The 25,143-nt window shown below is 45.2% G+C and overlaps 1 protein-coding gene across 20 annotated transcripts in view; it reads left to right on the plus strand.

Moving 5' to 3' along the window:
• NAV1 (neuron navigator 1) overlaps positions 1-25,143 on the plus strand; it is a 255,039-nt gene that overhangs the window by 171,283 nt on the left and 58,613 nt on the right. For 4 of the 20 annotated variants that reach the window (XM_083444204.1, XM_083444205.1, XM_083444206.1 and 1 more), the window contains exon 1: positions 23,991-24,149. The exons of the other annotated variants lie outside the window; for them this stretch is intronic. In XM_083444204.1, coding sequence (XP_083300330.1) covers positions 24,082-24,149 — 68 coding nt within the window. In that variant the 5' untranslated portion in view covers positions 23,991-24,081. Of the gene's footprint in view, positions 1-23,990; positions 24,150-25,143 lie in introns of those variants that run through there. 20 annotated transcript variants of the gene reach the window in all.

A 25,143-nucleotide genomic window follows, 5' to 3' on the forward strand; every position in this document is an offset into this window, starting at 1 on the left:
CAAAATATCTCATTGAACTGCTCCAAATTTGGAATTCTCTTTCTCTCCTGGATGAAAAGCAGCTTCTCCCACCCCCACGCTGATCTCTCCCTTGCAGTGCCTGGGTCATGTTTGCTTAAACAGTGAGTCATTCCAGCATGCCTTGACCCTGTCTCTGCACTGTGCAGTGTTTACACAGACTCCTCTGACTTCCCCATCTTGGGTTTGTCTTTGGCAATGTCAAGCCAAGAAGCCAGGACTTTTCCTGCACTCTGCAGCCTTGTCCCTCCAAGTGGTTTGCCCCCTTGCCTTTGTATTGTCTGGTGAGCAGATAAACAGTTATGCAAACTGAGAGAGGACACTGGTTGGATTATGGTTCATGTCCGTAAGCCAGATCCTGGTCTCGCCATACACAGTGAAAAGAAGAGGCCAGGGTGGGGCAGTTCCCTTCAAGCTGAACATAAATAAGCATGGTCTGGTATGATACCATGTTCTGAAACAGAGCCAGAATTAATATCTGCTGCAAATAGAGTTTGGCAGATTCACACAGAATGCAAATGTAAATGTCATCATGAAAACAAATCATTGATTTGATATGCAAGTTTGAAAAACAACCTCATTCCCTGCCCTAGTTGGGATGCAAAGCTCTGGGAGCTGAAAGTTCACCCTTTTCTCTTGGAAAATCTTGGGGTAGCACAAGATTAGGAATGAATTTGAACTCTGAAAAAGAAAGGCATATTTCCAAGTGGTAGGAAAGTATGGAGCTTTGAGACATGCAGCTACTCATTCTGGTTTTTTTGGTTATTTTCCCCCCTCACAGCTGGTGCATCTTACCCTCTGGGTGTTTTCAGATGGGGGCTTAATAGTATGAACGGGTTGTTCAGATACCTCAAATGAGTTGTTGGCAACAGGTTTGTTTGTTTTTTTAAAAAAATACTGGATGATCTTTGGAAAGGTAAATCTGGATTATATGGGCTGGCATTTTGATGCCCAACTACATTATGTGACTGCAGCAAACAATATTTTATTGCATAAAGAGCACCCATCCCACAATACTGTCTGGAAGCACCCTCTGTCTCCTTCAGTTTTATGCTGTAACTCTGAAGCACCACACGGACTTAGTTGGATATGTCTGAAAATTGATGACTGGAAGCTTACAGGTCAAATGCACCACCAGTGAATGACTGCAAAATGAAAGAGGCACTATGTTTTCTTTGCTTGTGTCATTGGCTCACAAGAGTGCTGATTTGTTGCTTCTGGGCTTTCCACAGAAAGACAAGCAAAACCGAAACTCACATCAAGATAGGGGCTTCTTACCAAAGGGCAATTCTCAAAAATATCTGGCTGATCAAAGCCTCCAGAGTGGATTTATTGGAGGGTGGGTCCCCCTCCCTGCCACATGTAACCTGGAGGTCATTTCTGTGTAAAACCTAAATTTTGGGAAGATGGTAACAAATTTGGAATGCTCTCCCAAGGGAGGCCTGCCTGGATCCAATCTCGTTATCATTTTGGCACCGGGAAAGGGCAGTTTTGCTTTCCCAGACATTTGGACAGCACCAGTGATAACATGTTTTATTGTTAAATATGTATTTAATTTTTTGGTAATTTTATTATTGTATGTTTACTTGCTGTAAATCTCTGTGTGGGAAGTGATGGACAAATTTTAAAAAATCTAATTACTAGGTCAAATAATCATTCAGCCTGTGATGAAAGGAGCTGTGTGGCTGCTCTGCCTCCTGCATGGCGCTTTGAGGTGTGCGTCTGATGAATGCAAAATATTATCATTGTTTCAGTGCCTGGAAAGGCCATGAGAGCTTGGCGCTAATGCTGGTGCAGCTGAGTTTTGACTGCACATAAGGATCTGTTTTTATCGAAAGGAAATGTAGTGCACCCTCCCCTTTCTCTCCTCTCTTGCATTTGTAAGAGCTGTTATGTGCTTGTTTTGTCCTTTTGATACTGAGATGAACAGGACAGGGCCAGCCAATTCTTTATTTACTTAGGGTGGTGCTGGAGGGAGAGGGCAAATGATTTATTATCCAGGTGTTCTTACTCCCCATCAAGCATCTCTTTAGCTGTGTTCTTCTTTTATCTTTTCCCCCTTTGCTTTCTTCTTCAATGATGGATACAGCTATGTATCAGCTACCTGTAGTTCAGTCTCCAGCAGAGCTGCAGCTTGCAAGAAGGGGAGTGCAAGAGGGCAGACCTGTGTGGGCTGCTATCATTACTACCAGCAGCTTTGAAGGTATCAATGGAGGGGGTGGACTTACTGCTACAGATGAAGTGATTCCATATGAGAAGGCTGCCCCTGGAAAGACAGGGCACCACTGATCCATGAAGGCTGTGAATCTCCCTCCTGATGGAAGCATGGGGACAGGGGATAGTGTGCTCAATGGCAGGCAGTAGTACACACTGCTGCAGCAATAAACAGTTCCAGTTTTTATTGACATATATTTTATTAGAGTTACCTTGGGACTTATAAACTTTAGCTAGGGCATGCCACATTTTTAACACAGCCTTTCTCCTAGATCTCCACGAGTGGCAATGCCACACTCATCTTTCACATAAAGTAGTACAAGAGGCAGCAGGAGTTTCTCTTCTTACTCAGAAGGCAGGGCCAGCCAACTTCAATGATCACTGTCAGAGAGTAGTTCTCTCCCATTTCTAGGAGTTCTCTGCCTTCTAAGCAGAAGGGGCAGGACTGTAGGACTTCAGCTTAAGTTTCAGAGGGTTTGTCTAACCTACTTCTTTTTGTAAACACGCAGAGAAATTTCTGCTTTTGTTTGATCCCTGTTGCTTTGCCTTCTGTCCCAATATTGTGGTTCGAGGACCCGACGCCCACGGAGGAGGAATGAATACACGAGGACACGTGATATATGGTTTATGGGCATGAAAAGGCCACAACTTTATTGGTTACAGCAGTGAAAAGGTATTGGCTTAGGCATTGGATATCCACCGCAGGGGTTGAATCACCAGTAGGCGGAGCCTGTTGATGCTAATTCAACTATAGGCTCTCCCCTGATGCCACCAGGGGTCGTGCCATGGCCTCCCGCCAAGCAGGCATCGGACAGAATACACGACCGCCGGATTCCTTTAACGGAATACCCAAAATTGAAGGCGTAGGCGATGGCCACACCTAGCCTTCCAACACACCACAACACCATAATCCAATGCCTAACCTACCCACCAATACCACGAAAGTTGTGACGATTGCTACGAGGCAGGCGAAAAAACCAAATGGCCTAATGCCATGTGGAAAAACTCCTACCAGGCCCCCCGCCTAACCAGGGCGACCAACCTAAGGTCCATAGCAAGGTCAAGACCCTAAGCTGAAGGGAGTGGAGGGTGGGTGACTCGGCGGACGAAGAGAAAATGAGGCCGGGGAGAGGGCTGGCGCAGTAACTTGAAGTTACCTGGGCACGCCCCCCGCCGGCTCCCGATTGGGTGCCGGTCAGTGGGCGGGGCGCCAGCCAGGTAACAGGGAAAGCAGGGGGCGGCTGCCCCCTGCTAGGGGCGGTGCTCGGGCTCCCGCCCACAACCACTCCCCTCCCTTCCAGGGAGGAGAGTCTTTCTCAGTTGGAAGGATAAAGCTTTTCCAGGGCTCATCTATGCATGAAACATCCAGTCTATAGAACCCTCCTTACATGCATGCCCTTGCCCACCCAGGAAAAGGATTGAGCATTCTTACCACACAGGCTTGACAGAATGAAACAGAAGTTTCCCTCCAGTGTTGATGAGAGTTCCCTTTTGCCTGAAGCAGAACCACTGTTTTGCAGTTCAATATAGAAAAGAAGAAGCCTCTAGTACTTTGCCACTGGCTGGATAAAGGAGTTCTTGAGGGAGCTGCAAGATTATTTATTTATTTGTTTCTTAAAATTTATACACTGCTTGATTATTGTTGCTGTTGTTTAAAAAAAGGAGCCCTCAAAGCAGTTTACAAAAAGATTTCTACAACAGTAAAATCAAAATTTACAGTACTTTAAAACATTTAAAAGTTAAGATTATGCTGTTTCTTTCAGGAGTGGGGAGCAGTGCTGATGCTATACTACTGGTCGTCATGCCTGCCTGCTCCCCCACCCCCAGCAACTTACATATTTGCTAATAAATAGATATTACAAAAGCACCACAATGCTCCAGTGTGCTCACTTTAGATGGAAACTGACTCTGCCTGCCCTGAAAGTTCTTACTGCTTGGGGAAGTCAGAGCTCAGAAGTCCCAATTGTGAAATTCTAAGTTTTATATTGTTTAGATTAATGCAATGTAATCTACATGGAGTTGCCCTTGGGAATGATTAGGAAACACTGACTAGTACAGAGTGCACCAGTATTGTTGGTTGTAGATAACATTTAACACCAATTCTCCATGTATTCTTATTGGCTGCCAATTTGTTTCTCGGCCAGATTCAAATTGCTGGTATTCTCTTAATTAAATGTAACAGAAATAAACAAGGCTGGGTAGTGCCTTAGATTGCATTCATGTGTTTAACAGCAGAGTGGGGTTTGTTGGTTACTCTGAAAATCTCTATGCTCAACTGGATGTATCACTATGTCTCATTGAAACACAGACTTCCATTTAAGCAAGGAACATCACAGCAGCAAGGAGCAAAGATGGCAAACCTCAGGCGCGCGAGCCGGATCTGGAAAACACTCAGTTTCCATTTAGCTCCTTGCAGGTGCACAACATCTATATCCCACCAGTCTTTTCTGCTTTTCCCAGCGGACTTCTGTTTTCCTTCACATCATTTGGAGGCAAAAGCAGCTGCTTGGCTATCCCTTCCATTTCCCAGCATCACACATTGTTAACCAGAAACCTCACTGGAGTCTATAGCATCACCTTCTCGCATGTTTGTTGGCTGGACATTCTCTCCCCAGCATCAGTCATGAGACTCCAAAACTATTTCAGGACAGAGAATAGCTCAAGAGAGCTGATGAACAACCAATAAGATACTGTAGGAAGTCTCCACGAGGTCATTACTACTTCAAATGTATGCCTTGGGCCAGTCCTGCTCTCAGCTCTAGAGATCCTTGCTTATTTCTGCATGTTTGGCTGCTTTCTAAACATTTGCTGAAGTTTAATAAACAGCCAGTTAATATTATCCCCTCTCTAGTAAATCTTGGTCTCTCAACTTCATCACATGGAGGTAATGACTTCGTGGGAATAAAAGGAACAACCTCCGTGTTAGATCAGGTAGCCTAGAACGGAAGATGTTAGCTCTTTCTATACCAAAACACTAGAACCTCATACTGGCATTGACGGTCTGGCTGTTGTACAGTTTCAAGGCAGGGCTGGCAAACTTTTTCTTTATATACCTTTGGGCTACCATCCAGACGCTGCATGCTAGCTGTGGTGAAAGGTCATAGCTCAGTGGCAGAGCATCAGCATTGCATGCAGAAGCTGCCAAGTTCAATCCCCAGTGTCTCCAGGTAAGGCTGGGAGAGTCTGAAACCCTGGAGAGCCACTGCTAGTCAGTGCAGAGTAGACAATACTGAGCTAAATGGACCAATGGTCTGATTCATTATAAGGCAGCCTCCTTGGGGTGCTGCAAAAAGTGGGTATGTCTATGCACATGTTCCATGCAGAAAAACACAGACATATAGAAGACTCAATTCCTTTGTTGATCTGTACAGATTAAGGGGAGGTATTGACTCCTCCCTGATCATCAGATGCTTGATCTTACTGTGGAGGGGCCTGAACACCAAGGCTATGTCTTTAACCCAGGTCTTTAACCCAGGGGTTAATCACCTTTATTGTAATGCTTCAATATGAGAATACATATGGTGTTTTGTGGGGGGTCTTATGACTAGTTGCATGGTGAATTGTCTTTGGACTTTTTGAAGAGTTATAGTTGAAGCTGAATAAAACTAACCTTAACTTGCAGAATTCACAGTAGGGGACATTGACCTGATAACCTGGAAAACAGGTAAACAAGAAGACTTCTCTATTGCTCACTCCTATTGCTGGAGCAGAGCATCCCTGATGGATAACACTAGGAAAGCAAGTAGCCCACTATTCAATTTTCAACATTGGCCAAGCAGATGCTCTTGGAAAGTCCTTGGGAATCAGCTCATGGGGACAAGAGCTTTTCCTTGTTGTTTGTTCCCTAGTTCTATGGAACATAGCTATTTTCCTGACTTTTAGGTCTATCCTCCATGATTTTGTCAAATCCTCTTTCCAAGCCATCTAAATGAGGCTGCATATGCACCATACATTTAAAGCACATGACTCCTCCCACAAAGTACCCTGGGAACTGTAGTTTGTTAATGAATTGGAATTGTAGCTCTTTGGGGGGGGCGTAAACCACAGTTCCCAGAATTCTTTGGAGGAAGCCTGTGGCATCACATGTGGCAGTGGATCCCACACACCAGTTATTCATTATCTTGGCAGAAGTAGTGTCCTGAATGTACTGTCAACCAGTTAATTAAAAACTGTGATCTTTCTTTATCACGAGAGAGCGAGAGAGAGAGAGAGAGAGATGTATTTAGTCAGTATTACATGGGGCCTAAGGTCTTTGCTAGCAGCTTCTGACTCCTCCCTCCCTGATAATTCACTGCAGTGAGATCAAGGCACTCACCCACCAACCCTCCCTGAGAGAAATATAGTATTCTTTCAGTGAACTTGGCCCTGGGAGAAAAGCTATGGCCAACTATACTGGCTCTCAGCCAGCTGGCATCCCCTCCACAACCTGGAGAAAGCTGTATAGGTCAGATGGACGGAATGTAGGATGTTGGGAGCAACACTCCCCAGTCATGTTTCTGGCATTGCTTTCCCCAGAATGGGGTGCCTTAATTGGGTGATGTGACAGCAAGCTCCTCTCTGGTTACCCTTCAATTGTGGCTGCTGCACTTTTGCAGAAGGAGGTGAAATATAATGTGTGCTTTTTATTAGTGTGTGTTCCTCCACTTTGCAAAGCTCAGGCTTAATGAAAGCAATCATCAGGAGCCACAACTAGGCTCCATAGCTGCAGCTTGTCCTACAGGAAGAGGTGGGTGTTTGTGTATACACTTGTGAACGGGTGTAATATTTAATACACAGCTGTTGGCAGTTGTTTAGCAGTATGTAGCTCTGGGGTTGGATATGTGTTTGCATGTGGGTGTCTTAGGAGATGTAATGCATGTGTACAGCTAGAAGGCAAATATGTGACTGGGTGAGACAAGTGTTAGTTCCCAGTCTACATATGTAGTGTATGCTGTAAATTAAGCTCTGTGTCAGTATGAAAAAGAAAGTGCAATGCACACACAGGAATCTGGCTGTGTAATGTAATGGAGAGGGAAATGTGTATTGTGCATGCAGTTCTCAGATAGTATGTATTTGAAATGGAGATGTTTCATGCAGACGTTTTGTGGTGAACTGTGTGAGACATTTCTCTCCTTTTGTTTGTTAGACTCCAGTATAGTTTCACTTCTGGGCATCCAGGTTTTGGGGTTTTGCTGCTGGCACTAACAAAGCGATTCGGCTGCCAAGTCTGCTATGTGCATCAACCCCTACTTCCTTGTCACACGGGCCAACTTTGCTGGGGAGAAATCAAGACTGAATGGCAATCTGGGTGTTTCAGGCTGGCTGTGGTTGCTGCTCATTGTGTTTGGAAAGGAAGGGGAACCTTCCTGTGTTCCATTTTTTTTTTCAATAAGTCTGGATCAGCCAGAAACCATGTTAAGTGGTTTACATGAAAGTGTAGATGGAAGACAGTTAGGGTTGTTGGGTTTTCGCCTGGAAAGTGTGTCTCCCTTTAGAGGAAAAAAATACAGACATTGTGTCTTCTCTCCTGTTCCTCCACTGATTCCCCACCCACTCTTCTTCTTGCCTGGATGACCTGCAGGACTCTCATTTTGCCTCATAGTAGGGAAGAGAGTGTTCAAGGGGATCAGTGACTGTCCATCAGTCCAGTCCTCTTTCAGGGCTTTAGGACATTTAAAGGTGCAGTGTTATCTCTACTGTCACTGCATGCCCTTGCCTTACATGTGTTAGAGTTCATGGGCATAGGAGGAACGTGTTTTTTTCATATATTTAGCTCAGAGTCATGGTGCGGCATGGGTAAATTACACTTTTACAAAGGAGAAACTAGCAATCAGACAACAAAGCTTAGATTTAAAGAATATGCAGATGGATTAATATGCAGGTTGTTACAGAAATGAAAAAAAAAAAAGATTATAGTGGCAGTATTCAAACTGGACTGGCAACTCTTTGGTTAAAGCTTAGAGGCAGTAGAGAAGAGGGAAGGGAAAGGCAGTAGACTCTAGACAGGCAAGTGTCAGAAAGGGAAGTTGGGATGCAAATGCAGGTTGCTGCAAAGCAGCACAGATACCTGGTTGGTGCTGAAAAAAGCAGGAGAGAAGGGCAGGTAAGAAGTGGGGGAGTGGAGAGTTCTCCTCAAAAATGGATTGCAGTAAATCAGATTTTTGCTCCTCTTAAAACAAAGATGCACTCAAAATTCTAAGTCTTGGTTAAGGCTGTACAGTGGTACCCCGGGTTAAGAACTTAATTAGTTCCAGAGGTCTGTTCTTAACCTGAAGCTGTTCTTAACCTGAAGCACCACTTTAGCTAAAGGGGCCTCCTGCTGCCGCCGCCACACAATTTCTGTTCTCATCCTGAAGCAAAGTTCTAAACCCGAGGTACTATTTCTGGGTTAGCGGAGTCTGTAACATGAAGCGTATGTAAGCTGAAGCGTCTGTAACCCAAGGTACCACTATATAATATAAAAACAGCAATAAAGGGAGACCTAAAGTTAGAGCTTAGGCATTTGCATATTCTGTAGATCACATATTATTGTGCATGTGGATCAATATGTGCAGAGGTCATCAGGCACACACTGTGACTTCCTTGCCTTATAATCATAAAATTTCTGCTTTGCATAGGTTCCTGGGAAACTTGAAGATTTCAAGTTAAAATGACAGCCAGGTAGAGCTTCTTAGTAACAATAGAAAACAATAATACAGCAGGGTAGCCCAGATGTTTGCCCATTTGTCTTTGAGGCATTCCTGCCTCCTGTTTCTCTGGAGACATATGGGCTGTTTCTTATATGCCTGCATTCCAAATGTGGTGGTAGTGCTAGGATTCCAGCTCCATCTAGTCCCTAAAACTACTGCTGCTGGCTGGATACATGGCTGAGGTACAGGAATGGCATTGGCTCAAGTAGACCCCCTATTCTGAGTCTCAAAACTGGCTTTATAAAGAACCTTATTTGAGTGAAAACAGCAAATATGTGTGTGCATGGTGTCATGTTTCAGCACCATGCAGTAGATGGAAATGATTTGGAGAGACTGATTTGGGCCAGTTCATTGGCTCTGACACCCCAAACCTTAGCCGTTCAGGAAAGGCTCCACCAAAGCCAGAGGGCTTTGAAGTTCAAATGGAAAATACCAACCTAGAGACTCTGCTGGGAGTCATCCATCTAACACAGATCAGTCCAGAGTCAGAAACTGGCCCCAGCCATACGCCCACATGTTAGGACTGGAAAGTCCTGCAACAGACAAGGAGTAAAAACATGAAAAGGAGAGTCCTGGGTTTCTTTTTGGAAGGGTTATACGTCAATGTGCAGGGCTTGCAGCATGATCACTGTGATGGATATATTGACAATTTTTTATTTTTATTTATTTATTTTGACTTCGTCAGACCCACACGGCTACCTACCTGAATCTTTCCTCTTTGGTGTCTCAGTTTCCCTCCCTTAACTAAGGCTAGACTTGCAACTTGCTGATGTTGATGAATAGTTACCAGTTATGGCATCTATCATCTTTGTATGCAGTGTTCCACCCCCCACTCCACAAAGTATTACTCTGTGGACAGCGGATTCAAGCGGACCTCTGTGGCTCAGTCCAGATGGTTTCAGAGCCAGGGCACATGGTTGTGATTTGATGCTGATGTCATTTGTACAATTGGGTAACTGTTTGAAAGAACCATTATGGGATTGTTCACGCCTCCCCTTTCTTGCTTGAGCATCATGCCAGGAAACTGGACCCCACTATTACCAGACTCCTTGGTAAATTAATGGAATGGTATGCGTGTGTAGAGAACTTTGCTGAGTGTCCTGGATGTTGCATGTTTCTGACCGCAGATGAGCTCCAGCTGCTCAACACAGAAAGATGCATAGTGCTAGCCCCCAGATGCAGCAGTTAGGAAAGTTTGGGTGATGGTACCACCTGGAGTAGGGAATGCTTATGGGAAAGCAGTGCGTGCAGTTTGGGAGCTGGATTTTGGAGCCCTTTCTGCTGTGACTCCCTGAGTTGCAGACTTTTGCCACAAGTTGTGAGAGAAGGGGAGGCAGATATAATTCCTGCAAAAAACCACCCTCATTAGAATGCCTTCTCTGGCCTTCATAATAGTGGATGACCTTGCTGTTCCAATCCTGTGGCATATGAATCTAGGTTTCCCCTGTTTGCACAAGATATTGATGATCTCAGCAACTTTATATGCCAAGCAATTTCCTATAGGCAACTATTAGTCTTTCCCCTGAATGGATGAGCTAAACCTCATCTGCAATGGAAAATGCATACAACTAATTTATTTTCCAAACATCTACAGTGCAACGTTGATTGAGGTGGGTGTAATAAATCAGGTTTTGGTCTTAGACTGGGATTCAGATATCCACTAAGTCATGGAGACCAGCAAGAAATCTTGGGCCGATCATTGTAGCTGAGCCTAATGTGCTTCACAGGGTAGTTGTGGAAATGAAAAGGGAGGCACACATTCCTGAGCTCCTTGAAGTAAACAACTAACTAACTAACTAACTAACTAACTAACCATAAATCAAATGGGAGCTTTCCACTGAGACCAAGAGTTCTTCCAAACTGAGGGTTTTCAGCACTGCCGACCCCATTGTTCTCCCACTATTAAGCAACATAACTTCCCACTGTAAGCAACATAACTTCATTCACTTTTTAGAGGGGAGCTCCACATGTCTGTAGAGTAGAGTAGCTGAGCAACCACAAAGGCTTGGGAATCTGCCTGTTCTGATTAGTGTTGCTATTGCAGGCCTTAAGACCTGTACCAGAACATATATGTGAAGCTGTTTTATACTGTGCCAGACTACCCAGTATTGACTGCTCTGACCGGCAACAGCTCTTCAGGGTCTCAGGAAAAGATTTCCCTACATTGCTATTATCTGGAGATGCTAGGAATGGAACCTGTGCCTTTCTGCCTGCATTGCATGTGTTGTACTACTGAGCTATGGCCCTTATGACCCAGTGTTTTGGGCACCCCAAGGCTGGAGCAAAAATAACTGATTCAGGGCCAAGAATATGGCAGTGTGTTCTGCATCAGCTGCTTGAGGTTATACGGGAAAGATGGCGTCTTTAATCAATTAAATACTTAGAAACCACCTAATCATTATTGTTGGCTAGGCTGAGTTCCAATAGGGAATTGCCTTCCCAAGTCTGGAAACAAGGCTGTCTCTTGAAGCCAAGAGCATATCCCAGAATGGTTTATCTCCTCAAAAAGGAAAAGAAATACAGAGTTTTGGCAGAGCAGTTCCTCAGAATTACTCCTAATTGGAGTTCAGAGCTTGAAAGAAATAAAATGGTGGTTCTGCAAAGATGGAGCCAGCATCTCTTTCCTTCTGTATGGCAGACAGGCTAGGAACACCCTCCCACTCTGCAAATGGAAATATTGGCTTATGGAGTTAATTATTTTCTATCCAATTAAACAGAAGTGAGGAAAGGAGTCCAGATCAATTACAGATGCTAGAGAGCAAAACACTGTTCACTCCAGCTTTGTTTCTGTCAACTAGGAAGGATATTATATAGACTGTCCTTTGTGCCCCTGCTTATCTATAATTTTGGAGATGCAGGCTGGAGTAAAATAATACCTTTGATCATGCAGAGAGTGATTCCTTCATTATATCCCATTCAAATTTGGGCTTAAAGCAGGGTTGGGCAACAGGATCTGGTGAGAGGGCCAGACATACAGAACTGGATCACCTACCATTTTGACAGGTGGGCAGGCAGGCACATCGCCTGGAGCTGTGTGGCGTGATGAAAGTGGCGGTGGGGGCAAAGAAGAGAAGTTGCTCAACAACTTTTAGGAACAGGTCATTGAGATATTGCAAAGATTTTCAGAAAGGGCAAAACTGAATTAAATGGGAGAAAATATGCGCCAACATTCTGATGTCTGTTTGCATGTATACACAGCACTATCCTACAATAAATACCATCTGGAAGCACCCTACAACTGCCACCAGCCCTGGCCAGCACAGCTGCACCAGCTGAGGAAGAGGGAAGTTATAGTCCAAAACATCTAGAGGGTGCCTCGTTGGCAAAGGCTGGAGTAGAGGATAACCAAATACTAGGTGGCTTCCCTCTGTCCAGCTGCTTTTACGAGCATAGGGTCATTTCTCTTTTCTTCCACGTGGGTCTTTCTTCTCTGCTGATACTGTATGTGGAATTTAAATAATTCATTATTAGTATTATTATTTATGATACTGCTTTTACTACGTTCTGATTTTATTTACTTAATACAAATCAATTCAAAGCACAAACGGGTTATTACAAAATTTCTGGATTAGATCACAAAGCTTGCAAATGCTGACATGGCAGTGTCTAAGAGTATTCCAGAATCCAAGATTCTGCTGTTGTCTTGAGCAGCATATGAAAGGATATACACATCTTAATATATTAGAAAGTAACACAGGATGTGTGGGAACATTCTGTGCTGGCGCTGCTGCATACAAAGATTCATAACTTGCAAACGAAGGCATACGTTCTGTCTCTCTCTCACGTACGCTCATCCTTTTTAGGCATACCAGGATTGAAATTGAGACCATTGTTTGGATCACTGTGCTGTGTTATTGGCAGGCCATGATAGACAGCTTTAGTGTTATGCCAGCTATTATACACCCTGACAACAATGCTGGTTACATGTTTTGCGGCTACACTCTCCAAGTGGACTCACCTCACTGCTTTCACCACTGCCCAGGCCCTTGCTGTCTCTCTTTGGATATGTTCCAAACAGCTGCCTAGAAGGAGAAGGCAAGGTGAGGGTTCTCACTGCTAGCAGGGACAGGGGAATGGGCAGCAACAACACTGAGGTTAAGCAACAGGGCCATGGGCTTTCTATCCTGGCCTTGGCAACAAACCCGCGGGGCACAAAAGAGCAAGGCAGGCCAGTAGTTACAGCACTATGGATAGCTCAAAGTGGTGGACAGAAGGCTTCTTTTCTCCAGGGCCAGATCACCTCTTCCAGTATCTTCACTTTCCTAGAGGAATGTTGTTTAGTCGTTTAGTCATGTCTGACTCTTCGTGACCCTGTGGACCAGAGCACACCAGGCACTCCTGTCTTCCATTGCCTCCCGCAGTTTGGTCAAACTTATGTTAGTAGCTTCGAGAACACTGTCCAACCATCTCATCCTCTGTTGTCCCCTTCTCCTTGTGCCCTCAATCTTACCCAACGTCTTTTCTAGGGAGTCTTCTCTTCTCATGAGGTAGCCAAAGTATTAGAACCTCAGCTTCAGGATCTGTCCTTCCAGTGAGCACTCAGGGGTGATTTCCTTAAGAATGGATGCATTTGATTTTCTTGCAGTCCATGGGATTCTCAAGAGTCTCCTCCAGCACCATAATTCAAAAGCATCAATTCTTTGGCGATCAGACTTCTTTATGGTCCAGCTTTCACTTCCATACATCACTACTGGGAAAACCATAGCTTTAACTATACGGACCTTTGTCGGCAAGGTGATGTCTCTGCTTTTTAAGATGCTGTCTAGGTTTGTCATTGCTTTTCTCCCAAGAAGCAGGTGTCTTTTGATTTCGTGACTGCTGTCACCATCTGCAGTGATCATGGAGCCCAAGAAAGTAAAATCTCTCACTACCTCCATTTCTTCCCCTTTTATTTGCCAGGAGGTGATGGGACCAGTTGCCATGGTCTTGGCTTTTTTGATGTTGAGCTTCAGACCATATTTTGCGCTCTCCTCTTTCACCCTCACTAAAAGATTCTTTAATTCCTCCTCACTTTCTGCCATCAAGGTTGTGTCATCTGCATATCTGAGGATGTTGATATTTCTTCCGGCAATCTTAATTCCAGTTTGGGATTCATCCAGTCCAGCCTTTCACATGATAAATTCTGCATATAAGTTAAATATGCAGGGAGATAATATAAAGCCTTGCCGTGCTCCTTTCTCCTAGAGGACTAGAAGACAGTAAAGAGAGGACCTTCTGTTGGGAGCTAAGCTCTTCTCCATCTCCCAGACAATTCCCTCCAGGCTCATTGCCTGTACAGGTGGCCTGAGATGGGCATATGTAAGGCCCTTCTTGTTTGTGTGTACATGTGTACAGGATTTATCCAGGGGGTGCAGGCTCAAAGGAAACAGGCTCTGGGGATCCCAGTTTAGGGGACCCCGGCTTAAGAGCCCCAGATCCAATGGACTCAATTATGATGCTAGGACCCAAGTCCATTTCCAGCACCTCTTTTTCTTTATTCTCTTTGTTCACTCATCTGATGGATCTTGCCAACTCCTTCTTGTCAGGAGTCAGAGTTCACACTGCTTGGGGGGTGTTCTTCATTTGGAGTGGGCCCCCCTGCTTGGGGTATGGGCCTTGGCAGACTTCCAACAGTGGGTACTTCTCATGCCAGTCCTGCCTGATAGCAGCAGAGCCCTCAAACACATGGGAAAGGCACCTTTTTACAAGTATGGGGAACTGGGTTTGTTCATTCCTGCCTGTTTGTTGTGCCATAACTTGCCCCCAAATGGGCAGGAATGAACAAATTCAATTCCCAACACTTGGAAAGGTTGGTTGCCCATGAATTTGGGAGCTTTGCTGGTGTCAAAAAATAAAAAAAATCTGGTGTGGTGCTAAAGTTACTCCACAAATGACTTGCCCATAGCACAGCACAGTGTTTTTAGTAGTGTGCTCAATTCCAAACATGGTATGAATGAGAAGGATGTGTGTACGTGAGAGAGATGCACACCTTCAGCTGTGTGTTATGAACAATGCACTTTCAAGAGGGAAAGAGGATTCACCTTGATCCCCACTTCTCTGATTCAGTTTCAGTGTTTTGAGTGCTAAATGCATGATTCATTGCCCTACTTCGTAATGTTTTGCAGCAGCTGTACTGTTGACCTGTATGTTTCAGAATTTGTTATATTCTGGTGGACTTATAGAAAGATCTAGGAGACTTAACAGCTTTCCTAATGTGATTCTAAGCAGGGCTGCTCCTGAAGGTTGTTTTTTGCTTGTTTTGCATCGTGCAGCCTGAATGCAAAATAATTTGCAACAGAGCTCAGAGGGAAGCAGGAAGCAGGAGAACATGCGGGAGGGGTGGGGGGTGGGGTTAATTGTAACCGGCTTTGCATCAAATCAAACCTGGCAACCACCTCTAACCTGCACACACCTATAAACAGCCTGAGTCAGCTACTTCTATGTTGTTGTAATTTTATAAATGTGATTGGGTATTTCCTCAGCCAACTGCAGGAGAAAAATAAATACATTGGTTCTAGCAGCATGATCCCATATGCTTCCTTCCCCCTCCCCCTAATTCTAACCACAGGCAGACGCATACTGAGAAGACAGCCCCTCCCCTTGTCTCCCTTTCCAACTCTATTCTCCCCAGTCCACTGCAGTTTTTTGAATGAAAACAAAATGCCATTAACCCTTTTGTTTGCCTGACTCCTAGTGCTTTCAGTTTTAAGGAAAGGCTTTCTACATCTTGTTTGTTTGTTTACTTCGATGATGTGGAGAGAATGCTACTATGTGTGATTATAAATATGTGATCAAAGGTTTAGAGGACACATAATGCCTCTAGGATGAGGGAAATGCACTGATTAAAAACAGATGTGCTTCAGGTAAGGTGGCCAATTTCCCCCGCACCTGCCTGTATTTAACATCAACTTGATGTGCAGCCTGTAGCAGGTAAAAATGCTAGTACCCCCAAAATCTTCACCTCTTCTTTTTTGCACAGCAAGGCTGCAATCATATACACACTTAACGAAAAGGAAATAGCACTGAACTGTTACTTCTGTGTAGCACTGCATATAATTATGCTGCAAGACCACTTCACAAAGACAGGACCAGGTCAAAAGGTGTTTTTAGGCCACTTGGCAACCTCTTTCTTCAGATTCTGGAACTCAAGGAACGCTTGCAAAATCTGTCTGTGCAGACTTGCTCTTCATTTGCATATTAGAAAAGTTAATCCTAGGTCTTATGAGCAACACACAGCTCTACTGGACTTAAAACATCCTTTCCACAGTTTCCTGTGCATTAAAAGACCATGCTTTTCAGCCTGGACCTCTGAAGATCAGTCAGATTTTGAGGGTTTGTCAGCTCATTCGAGCCAAAGCCTTTGGAGAAAATGGTAATAATGGCTTTTCACTTTCACATTCCAACATTTTGCAAAGAAATGGAGAACAGAAGACCAATGAGAGTAAAACAGGGAAGTGGTTTTGGGTACCCTCTGTTCAATATATGTCTTCCATCATTTCTGGACCATGGATTACAACAAATGAATACTTTCCCCCTCTTCCTGTCTAATGATCTCTCTCCCTTAATTGACTTCATAGTCTTCATTCATCTTTTCCAATGGAAACAACCCACCTTGTTGGGTGGGATCAGTTTTTCTTAACCATGAATGGGCAGACCCTCATACAGTTGCTTACTGTAGAGGTTGTTGGAATGAAGAAATCCTGTTGGTGCCCTCACCAAACATAGACTTAGCTGGGTGTGTTTAGCCTGGAAAAGAGAAGGCTGACGGGAGATATTATAACCATCTTTAAATATCTAAACAGCTTTCACATGGAAGATGGAGCAGGCTGGTTTTCTCTTGCTCTGGAGGTTAAGACCTGAACCAATGGATTCATGTTACAAGAAAGGAGATTCTGACTAAACATCAAGAAGAACTTCCTGACAGTAAGAGCTGTTGGACAGTGGAACAGACCCTTTCAGAAGGTGGTGTATTCTCCTTCCATTGAGGTTATTAAGCAGAGGTTGGATGTCCATCTGTCATGGATGTTTTAGCTGAGATCCCTGCACTGCAGGGAATTAGATTAGGTGACCCTCAGGGGTTCCATACCACATTATGTGGGTCTAGAGCAGGGGCTGATTTCCCATCCCACAAAACTAAGAAAGACTTGGACTAACCCCTGCCTTATCATTCATAGAACATAGATTTCCAAAGGGGAGCAGGAAACCAGGACAAAAGCTCTGGGATTTGGGTAGGGGAGAAAAGTTGGGGGTAGGGTGGAAATAAAAATGAAAAATAAGGAAAATGCAACAGTAGCTGAAATGAGATAGAAGAGAAGAAGGATAAGTGATAACTGTACATTTATGTGTCCCTCCATTTCTGACATGGAGGGCTGTTTAAGGAAAGTGTCCTTTCACCAATTTCTTAGGGCAGGTGAAAAGCACAAGATTACCTTGTAAGTCGACCATACAATCCTTTTATGCTTCACCTACCTGGACAGTAGTGCAAGCTGTCACCTGTCACTGGAAAACTGTGTGCCCTTCCTTAATGCGGGTCACTACTTTAAGGAACTCTAAAATAGCCAAAGGGAGAGGATATTCAGATATGATTTATGAAAGGAGAGGAATAACTTTTCATCGGAGCTGCATTCCAGAGGCCACATAGTGGTGATGTGTTGTGAACCCCAAAGGGAACAGGTGCTTGCTCCAAGCTTGCCACATTCTTCTAGCAGCTGTCACCCCACTTGCCTGGCAGCATTAGAGCTGTATAAATCTGCCCTGCCTTCCTTCTGCCATAAAAGCAGATGCTAACTTTTCCATGCCAATTTCTGATGGGGCGAACAGTGGCTCTCCAAGGCTCCTTTCTCCTTCTGCTTAGATTGGCCCTATAATTCTGTCTTTGGTTCTAAAGTTTTTGATGCTGGTATGGCCACATGGAGAAATTTCCATGCCATTGGTTATCATGCATGGTACCTGCTGGTGGTGATGTGGATACAGAAACTCCCTGCAAGAATCTACAGCATGATCTAGGAGTCTGTATGGTGTACTGTAGCCCCGACATGGAAGCTATTCTGGCCTACTTCTATACAACTGGTGTAATACCGTTAGTACCCAGTGCACACTTACAGGTGGGGAGGCGTTTCATCTGCTTTAGTGATTGTGGGTATGGATCTGGAACATAGCGTTGGTACTTGTTCTGGATTAATGGATCTCGAAGGCAAAGGAGAAATGGGGCAATCAAAAGGTGAGATTTCATGGAGAATCTATTGTTGCTTGACAGTACCCTTCATGGATAGCTAAGTTTTTAAGGCATCAATAGAAAGGAAGTTGCTGAAATGGGAGGAAAGGAAGAGCATGGAAGTACGTTGACTCACATCTGCATTAAAAGGAAATATTACAGGTTCTGCCTTCAATACTTAACTTTCAGGGTTTTTTTTGGATATATGGTAATTTCTTCCCCCTCCCCTTACTTTTCCAGTCCCCTCGAACAGAATAATAGAAAGGGGTTGTGAGCCTGTGGCATTTGGTACTGGCTTTTGTCAACTGATAGACAATTCACACTTGAGGGGACCTGCTAGAGTGCCTCATTGCAATTCCCCCGGTACAATTTGTTTCATATGTACATTCATTATTACGGTAACAGGGAATTTGGAATGCATGGTTCTATATAGCAGTTAGGCTTAGGCTGCAGTCTCATCCACATTTACTTTGGGAGTAAGTCCCTTGGAAATCAATATGGCTTCCTTTTATTTATTATTTATTTCTAAATCACTTAAGATTAAAATAATGTGTATCTTGAGTAGACATACACAGGATTGTGATGCTTCTGAAACCTTGAAGTCAGCAGGGAGACAAGTCAGTGGCCTGAGATTCTCACGCGACATGTTTAACTGAGTCATCCTCTTTATCCTTGCAAAGTGAGGGGTGCCGGGGAGTAGCAGCTTCAGAAGTCTGGATGAGGTCAGTCCTCGGTCTGATATGATTTAAGAGACTCTTCCTATAACTCTCCCAAAATGCTGGCCAGAGAACTGAAGAAAGGAGAGAAAGCATGAGCCTCAAACTAGCTGATTTACTAGGCAAGCCGCGTGCTCAAGAAAGGGGGTGGGGAAGATGAGCTTCTTCAAGCTAGCTGATTTACAAGGCAGGCAGTGGGCTCAGGGGAGAAGCAGCATGGAGCAGCGCACAGGAGGAGTAAATAATGGATGGCCCTTTTAATCACACCATGCATGGGGATTCCTTTGGAGTGAGCAGTGGCCTGCTTTCTGCAATGCCTTACCCGTGGGTCCGTATGGCTGGTTTTCATTGCTGCCTAATTGTGTTGCTTAGGATCGTGGACTCAAGTTGCTCCCTAGCAATTCTGTGCAGCAGTTCTTGCATATGATAAAGTTGACTGTAGTCCATGAAAGCTTATGCCATAAAAACATTTGTTAGTCTTTATGGTGCTGTGAGGTTTCTTTTGTTTTCATTTCTTTGAAAGAGGTTGGTTGAATTCCAAATTTACCAAATCACCTGATATCTAATTAGCCTCTGCATAGCCAGTCCCAGCAGACAGATCAGACACACATGCATGCCTGCACATTTAAAAATGCACATCCTTCCTCTCACACATCTGTGTACAGTTGCATTCATACTACATCTACTCAATCGCACATGGAGTTAATTAAAACTAGGGAATCAGACCCATTGCTTGCTGTTTTATAGTTTCTCTGGGCACAGGAATAAACAAGGTGTAGTTTGAGGGCCCACTGACAAGGGAGTAGAGAAGAAGGCCTTGCCAAGGCAAAGGAAAGCTTGAGGAAGGAATTACTTATTTCTGAGTCCATAGGGACCTGTTCTTTCAGCCTTGCTCACATGTTTAACCCTCTGTCGCCTGAGTTCAAAAAGCTCTGTAAATATAGATTACTGGTAAAAGACAAGGAACAACCAACTTTCAGATTGAATCTGCAAGCCTTTCTGCTCCTTCCTTAAATAGCAGAGATACGGAGATTGTTCTGCTGGGAAATAATGTTGTAATTTATTTACTTGTTGGAGGTTAATGTATATGATAGTGTGGAGCAACTGCTTTGTTTTTAAATGTGTCTGTTAATATCTTGTAACATAAACGGTTTAGCTTGACTGGCTGACACAGCTAAGCACATGGATTATGACTTGTGCAGCCGTCTGCATGAAAGTGAGGCGGGCTCGTTGTCAGCTATGGCGGTGAAAGCCTCCTGCATATGTGTGGAGTTTCATTATCTCAACCAGAAAGAGGGAAGACAGGAGGCTCTGCAACACTTGTTTATCAGCCATGGCACTACAGCCCTGGACTGTGCTGTGCCCATCTGTCATGAAAAGAAAAGATAGGGGCATATTTGAAATAAATACAAAATATACATATATTTCAGATTTAACACTGTAATGCATGTATTCTAACAGAAAATGGAAACAAACAGTAAGATGTTTTAAAGCATTTTGTTTTGGAGTATATATGAGTGAAGGAATGTAATCAAACCATGGTGACTGTCAGTAGCTTGGTTTGCATGCACAAACAAAGAAATGGGCTCATAGCTTCTTTGCTCCTCCGTGGTCCATTTTGCTGCCATGCTGCACTGAGTTCAGCCGAGATTTGGTTTGGAGTGTCATCTGAAGTGAGCCTCCTGGTTAAACTCCTTCCTCGCTGGCCAAAAGCTATAACAAAGAACAAACCTTGGTTACAGCTTGTGGTTAGTGAGAAGAGAGTTTAACCACGAGCCCTCGATTGGATGGCGATCTAAGCTGAGTTTGGCACAGCAGCAAAAGGACAGGAGGAGCAAAGAAGCTGCAAACTCCCATCCGGGAGCTTGCACATTCACATGGTCCTGCTAAGTCAGGTTTGGCTTATGCCAATGAGGCTGGTTTGTACAGTTTTAAATGTGCTGATGCCAGCATTCAAGAAAGGTTAAGAATCACTGTTCTAAATTGATGCCATGAGCAGCAGTCTATGGAAAAGTCCATAAATTTTGCTGGATGAAATAGCACGAGGAATTTGACCATGATAGCTTATTCACAAGAATCTTAATTGTAATGTGTTTTTGTTTTTAAAACCACCCTGTTTAGCACACCGGAAGGCAAGTCTGATTCTGCTCATGTTAACATTGATAGGAAGCATTTGTGTGATTTGAATTGCAATGCAATGGGCTTTGTCCATCAATTACCCCGGTGGTTGTTATTATGCATTGTCTATCAGGGAGTATTAAGAGATGTAATTGGGGAATCAGTCTCATTCAGTGGAGCTGCCCTTACTGGCGATGTCTCTTTACATCTCACATCCATTTTGCACATCTCTGGAGCAGAGTGAAAAATCCACCAGTCTCATTTCAAGTCTGCATCCTGTCCTTGAGAAAAGGTGACGTTTAAAGGACCATCGCAAATATCCTTACTAAACAGTTAGGACACTGGCCGAAAGGAAAGAGGGTCTTGTAGAGGGTAGAGGAAAACATGAATCAGGTCTGCTGACCTCAGATGCCTTAAAGCCGTGACGACAGCAGCTTTCATATCTTTGTTGCCTTTTGTGTGTGAATCTTCCTTTCTAGGTCTCTTTTGAACATGTTTCAGCTTGAAACTGTCTCCCTGCCGTCTTATTTGTACCTGAGTCAGGATGACCTGGTTAAGACAGCCCAAATGGTGTAATACAGGCAGCACTTAATTTTACCACGCTCTTCTGACTCAGCAGGGTGCCCTGAATTTAGACCTTTGGCATCCCACTTGAACAGTCATTAAGGGCATGTCAAGGAGAGATGGCCAGGCTGCCATTGACAGACACCCTTTACTTGACCTTGGGAGGTGGCGCTACCAATACCTTGGGTTTTGCAGATATATGCCTCACAGGCGTTCAGTGCCATGGGTATAAGCTATTGTAGTAGGAGGACCAGTTAAATAAATTTGATTCTTCTGATAGGTGGGTTATCCTTCTTTCCTGGTCCCTATCACATGTATTTCCGGCAGAAGTGGTCAAGGAGAAGAGTATTTCTTATAATATGGGGGTCTGCAGAGAGGGGCGGGGGGGGGGCAACCACAATCCCCAGATTAGATTTCATTTTTTTAAAGAAGTTTCAAGCATTTGTAGAACCTTAGCTATGAGACAAAATGTGCAGGCAGTATTCTAATTTGTTTTGTGAGAAACCAGCCTGCTCCCACCTTTCTGTGTCTTAGCCAATGAGTGAAGTCATAGCAATGACTGACATTTATTTGGGAGAGGAGATCTAGCCAATTAGACATAAAAGGCTAGAGTGAAAGACCCGTTATTAGACCCTTGCTGTCCCCTAAACACACACGCAATTCAGGTAGCTACGATTTTAGTATAGCTGTAATTGCGGAATAGCATGTTAACTCAAAAAGAAATTGTAGCGGCAAATATGGGATCTTAATTCTAACTCAGGACTTTCATTTCATTGCAATGTCACAGCAGGCCCTATGGTCAGAAGGCTGGGTAGTGACTCCCACAAATGGTGGGCTTTCCCTTTATCTTCTCACACAACTCACAGATTTTGGGTGCTCCTGAAACAAATGCTGCACCCAGCGGTGTAGCTAGGGGGCGGGGCAAGCCGGCCATGGGGGCAGGGGGCACTGCATGGAGCCTCTCCGCCACCTCCCCCTCAGCTGTAGGACGGCTGAGTGAGAGGTGGAGGGCAGATGCAAGCCCCATGCTGCCATTTCAAGCCACCATGCCCCTGCGGTGTGGCACCCAGTGCCAGCCATGTTTCGTTACGTTTGTTGACTAAACTAAACTAAAAAGTTTCATGAGCCCATTTTCTATTATTTTTAAAAGTATTATTTTTGTCGTTTTGTCACCCCCCAGGGTGACCCCCACCCCCTTCCCCCACCACTGGCTGCACCTGGATTGCTTATGGCAGGCACGTGCAACAGGTAGATCACTGGACGTCTGTGGTAGACCACTGGAATATCAGTGGCACCCCCCCAAAGAAGCTGAACACTGAACAGGGTTTTCCTCTCTAAAAAAGCCCAATAACCCCTAAAAACGCCCCCCTAAAAAAAGCTCAACAACTTTGACCTGGGGTCACAAACTGATCACTGCCAGGTTTTAACTCTGTGAGTAGATCTCAGTCTCTTGGGAGACCCCTGGCTTATGGCTATCACAAATTCATGACTAGGGTGAGACTTAAACTGGAGCCTTCCCAGCTTAATCTTACTCCACCAACCCTTGGGTATGACATTGGATAATGTATGGGAATCACGAGTTGCGATTACTGCCATAGTCACAGCCTATTGTGCCTGACTATCAGGAATTAACACTAATATACAAATGCCACCAGTGTCACTATCAGAAATGGTTGCCTAGAAGAAGCCCCTCTGGTGGATGTTGGGAATTTTTCTCACCAAGCTTAATCAGGCTGTGGCAAAGGTGAAGGTGAAGGTGGGGTGGGGGACCCATGCTGCTATCAGAGTCCTCAGAATGGGTCATAAATAGCTGTCCTCTGGAATCAAAGCTGAATTGCTGCTTAACTTGGACGATAATGTGAAACAATTGCCTGTATTTGAAAGCAAGAGGATCCTTTTGCCGAATTCAAAGCATATGGACCCGTCGACCTGTTTCTGGTCTTGCTAGCATCCTTTTCCAGCGTCTTCCCCACCCTCGCAGCGAGGTGCATGATCGATTGTATAGCTGCGATAACTGTACAGTTGCAGAGATAGACCTTAAAGCAGCCAGGGAGCAGAGAGTCTGGTGAAGAACAAAGACAATTTGCTTGCCTGTTGCCAGGATGAAGGTTGTTGTGGGAGCACGGAATATGCAGGGCAAAGGGTACGTGGCATGGGGGGAAAGGTTGATGCACTTCGGGTTCTGCAGCGCCCACTGCCAAGGGCTGGTTGGCTAAGGGGAGCCCCTTCCTTTCCCCAGGGTGGCATGCATCTTTGCGCTGCAGTCTCTGCTGCAAGGAGGAATCTGCTACCAGGCAGCCCTTTGTCTGCCGTACCTGCAGTGGGTGTTAAAGAGGCAGCTTCCAGAAGCCGAGGGGACAAGAGTCAGCGCGGAGGGGAAATAGTGCGCTGCAGCTTTAAGCCTAGCTTGACAGGAGCCGTCGGAGGGGGAGAGCGAGCGCAAGGGGAGGGCGAAGGAGGGACAGAGGGAAGGGTCTAATTTCTTCCCCTCCCTCCTCGCTTCATGTGGCCGCTTTCTGGGAGGCTGAGCGGCTAGCGGGGAGCTTCTGCTGGAAAGCTGGCTATGAGTTTATAGGGACGATCTGAGAAAATGCTGCATGCCCCGTTGCAGAGGTCGGGGAGGACGCTCCGGACGGTACATTTTGCCAGGCCCAGCAGGTAAGGCAGAGGGGCGCATTGGGGGCTCGGGGGTTCAGAGGTGCCTCGCCAAGGAAACGATCCGGGGCTGCAAGGCAGAGATGGCCCGTCTCGCTGCTTGCCGGCTCGCTCCGCGCAAAAGGGCCAAAAGTGCCCCGGGCAGCGCCCGCCGCGTGGTCTCTTGACAGTTCCCTGCGCCGCGGAATCCGCCCCTGCGCTCCACACGGTCAGTGGGATCTGGAGCGATGCGGACTCCGGGGGGTCACGTCTAAGCAGAAACAATGACAGAAGTGGGGGCAGGTGGGAGGAGCAGCCCTTCGGCAATGTCCGTGGGGCGCCAGGTGTGGGGACACCCCCACGGGCTCGCGCGAACTCAAGGCAAACCCTGCTGCAGCTTCGGGAGCCTCGGCTAAAGCGGGGCGTGGGTGGTGGGATTTAAACTGCAAATGCCACTCGCCCCTCTCTCGCGCTACAAAGGGAATGGGTTTTACTTAACGGAAAGCCTCCTTGGCGGTGGAGAAAGGCGCTCATTTTAGCGTCGTCTAAACGTTGCAGTCAAAGCAGCAGAGGAAAGGAAAAGGAATTGTTCCGAACGACTGTGGGGTTTTTTTTAATATAAAAAAATGTATTTAATCACTGCACGCTGCGCGCCGATATCGATAAAGCTCTGGGGAGACCGGGGAGGGAGAGAGAGGCGGTCGTCTTGTATGGCATTTCATTGGCACGATGCGATGTAACGATGCCTTGCGCGCTGTTAAAGCTGCAATCCTTGGCCAGTTCTCTTCCCCCCATTGTAATCTGCGGCCTTCCATCCTCTCGCCGGGGAACTACTAGCGAACCGTTTGGTGGCCCCTCTGCCCTCGTGGGGCACCTGGCTTGCGTGTTTAGATTTGAAATGCAGCCGGCGTTAGGGACGGTGAGCGTCTCCCTCGCTTGCGCTCTCTCTTACACACACACACCCCGAATCCCACCATCCCCTCCTGCGAAATGCGATCTTTCCGAGAGGGTTGGAAGG

Source organism: Podarcis tiliguerta (assembly GCF_965153285.1).
Source record: "Podarcis tiliguerta genome assembly, chromosome: 6".
Lineage (NCBI taxonomy): Eukaryota > Metazoa > Chordata > Lepidosauria > Squamata > Lacertidae > Podarcis > Podarcis tiliguerta.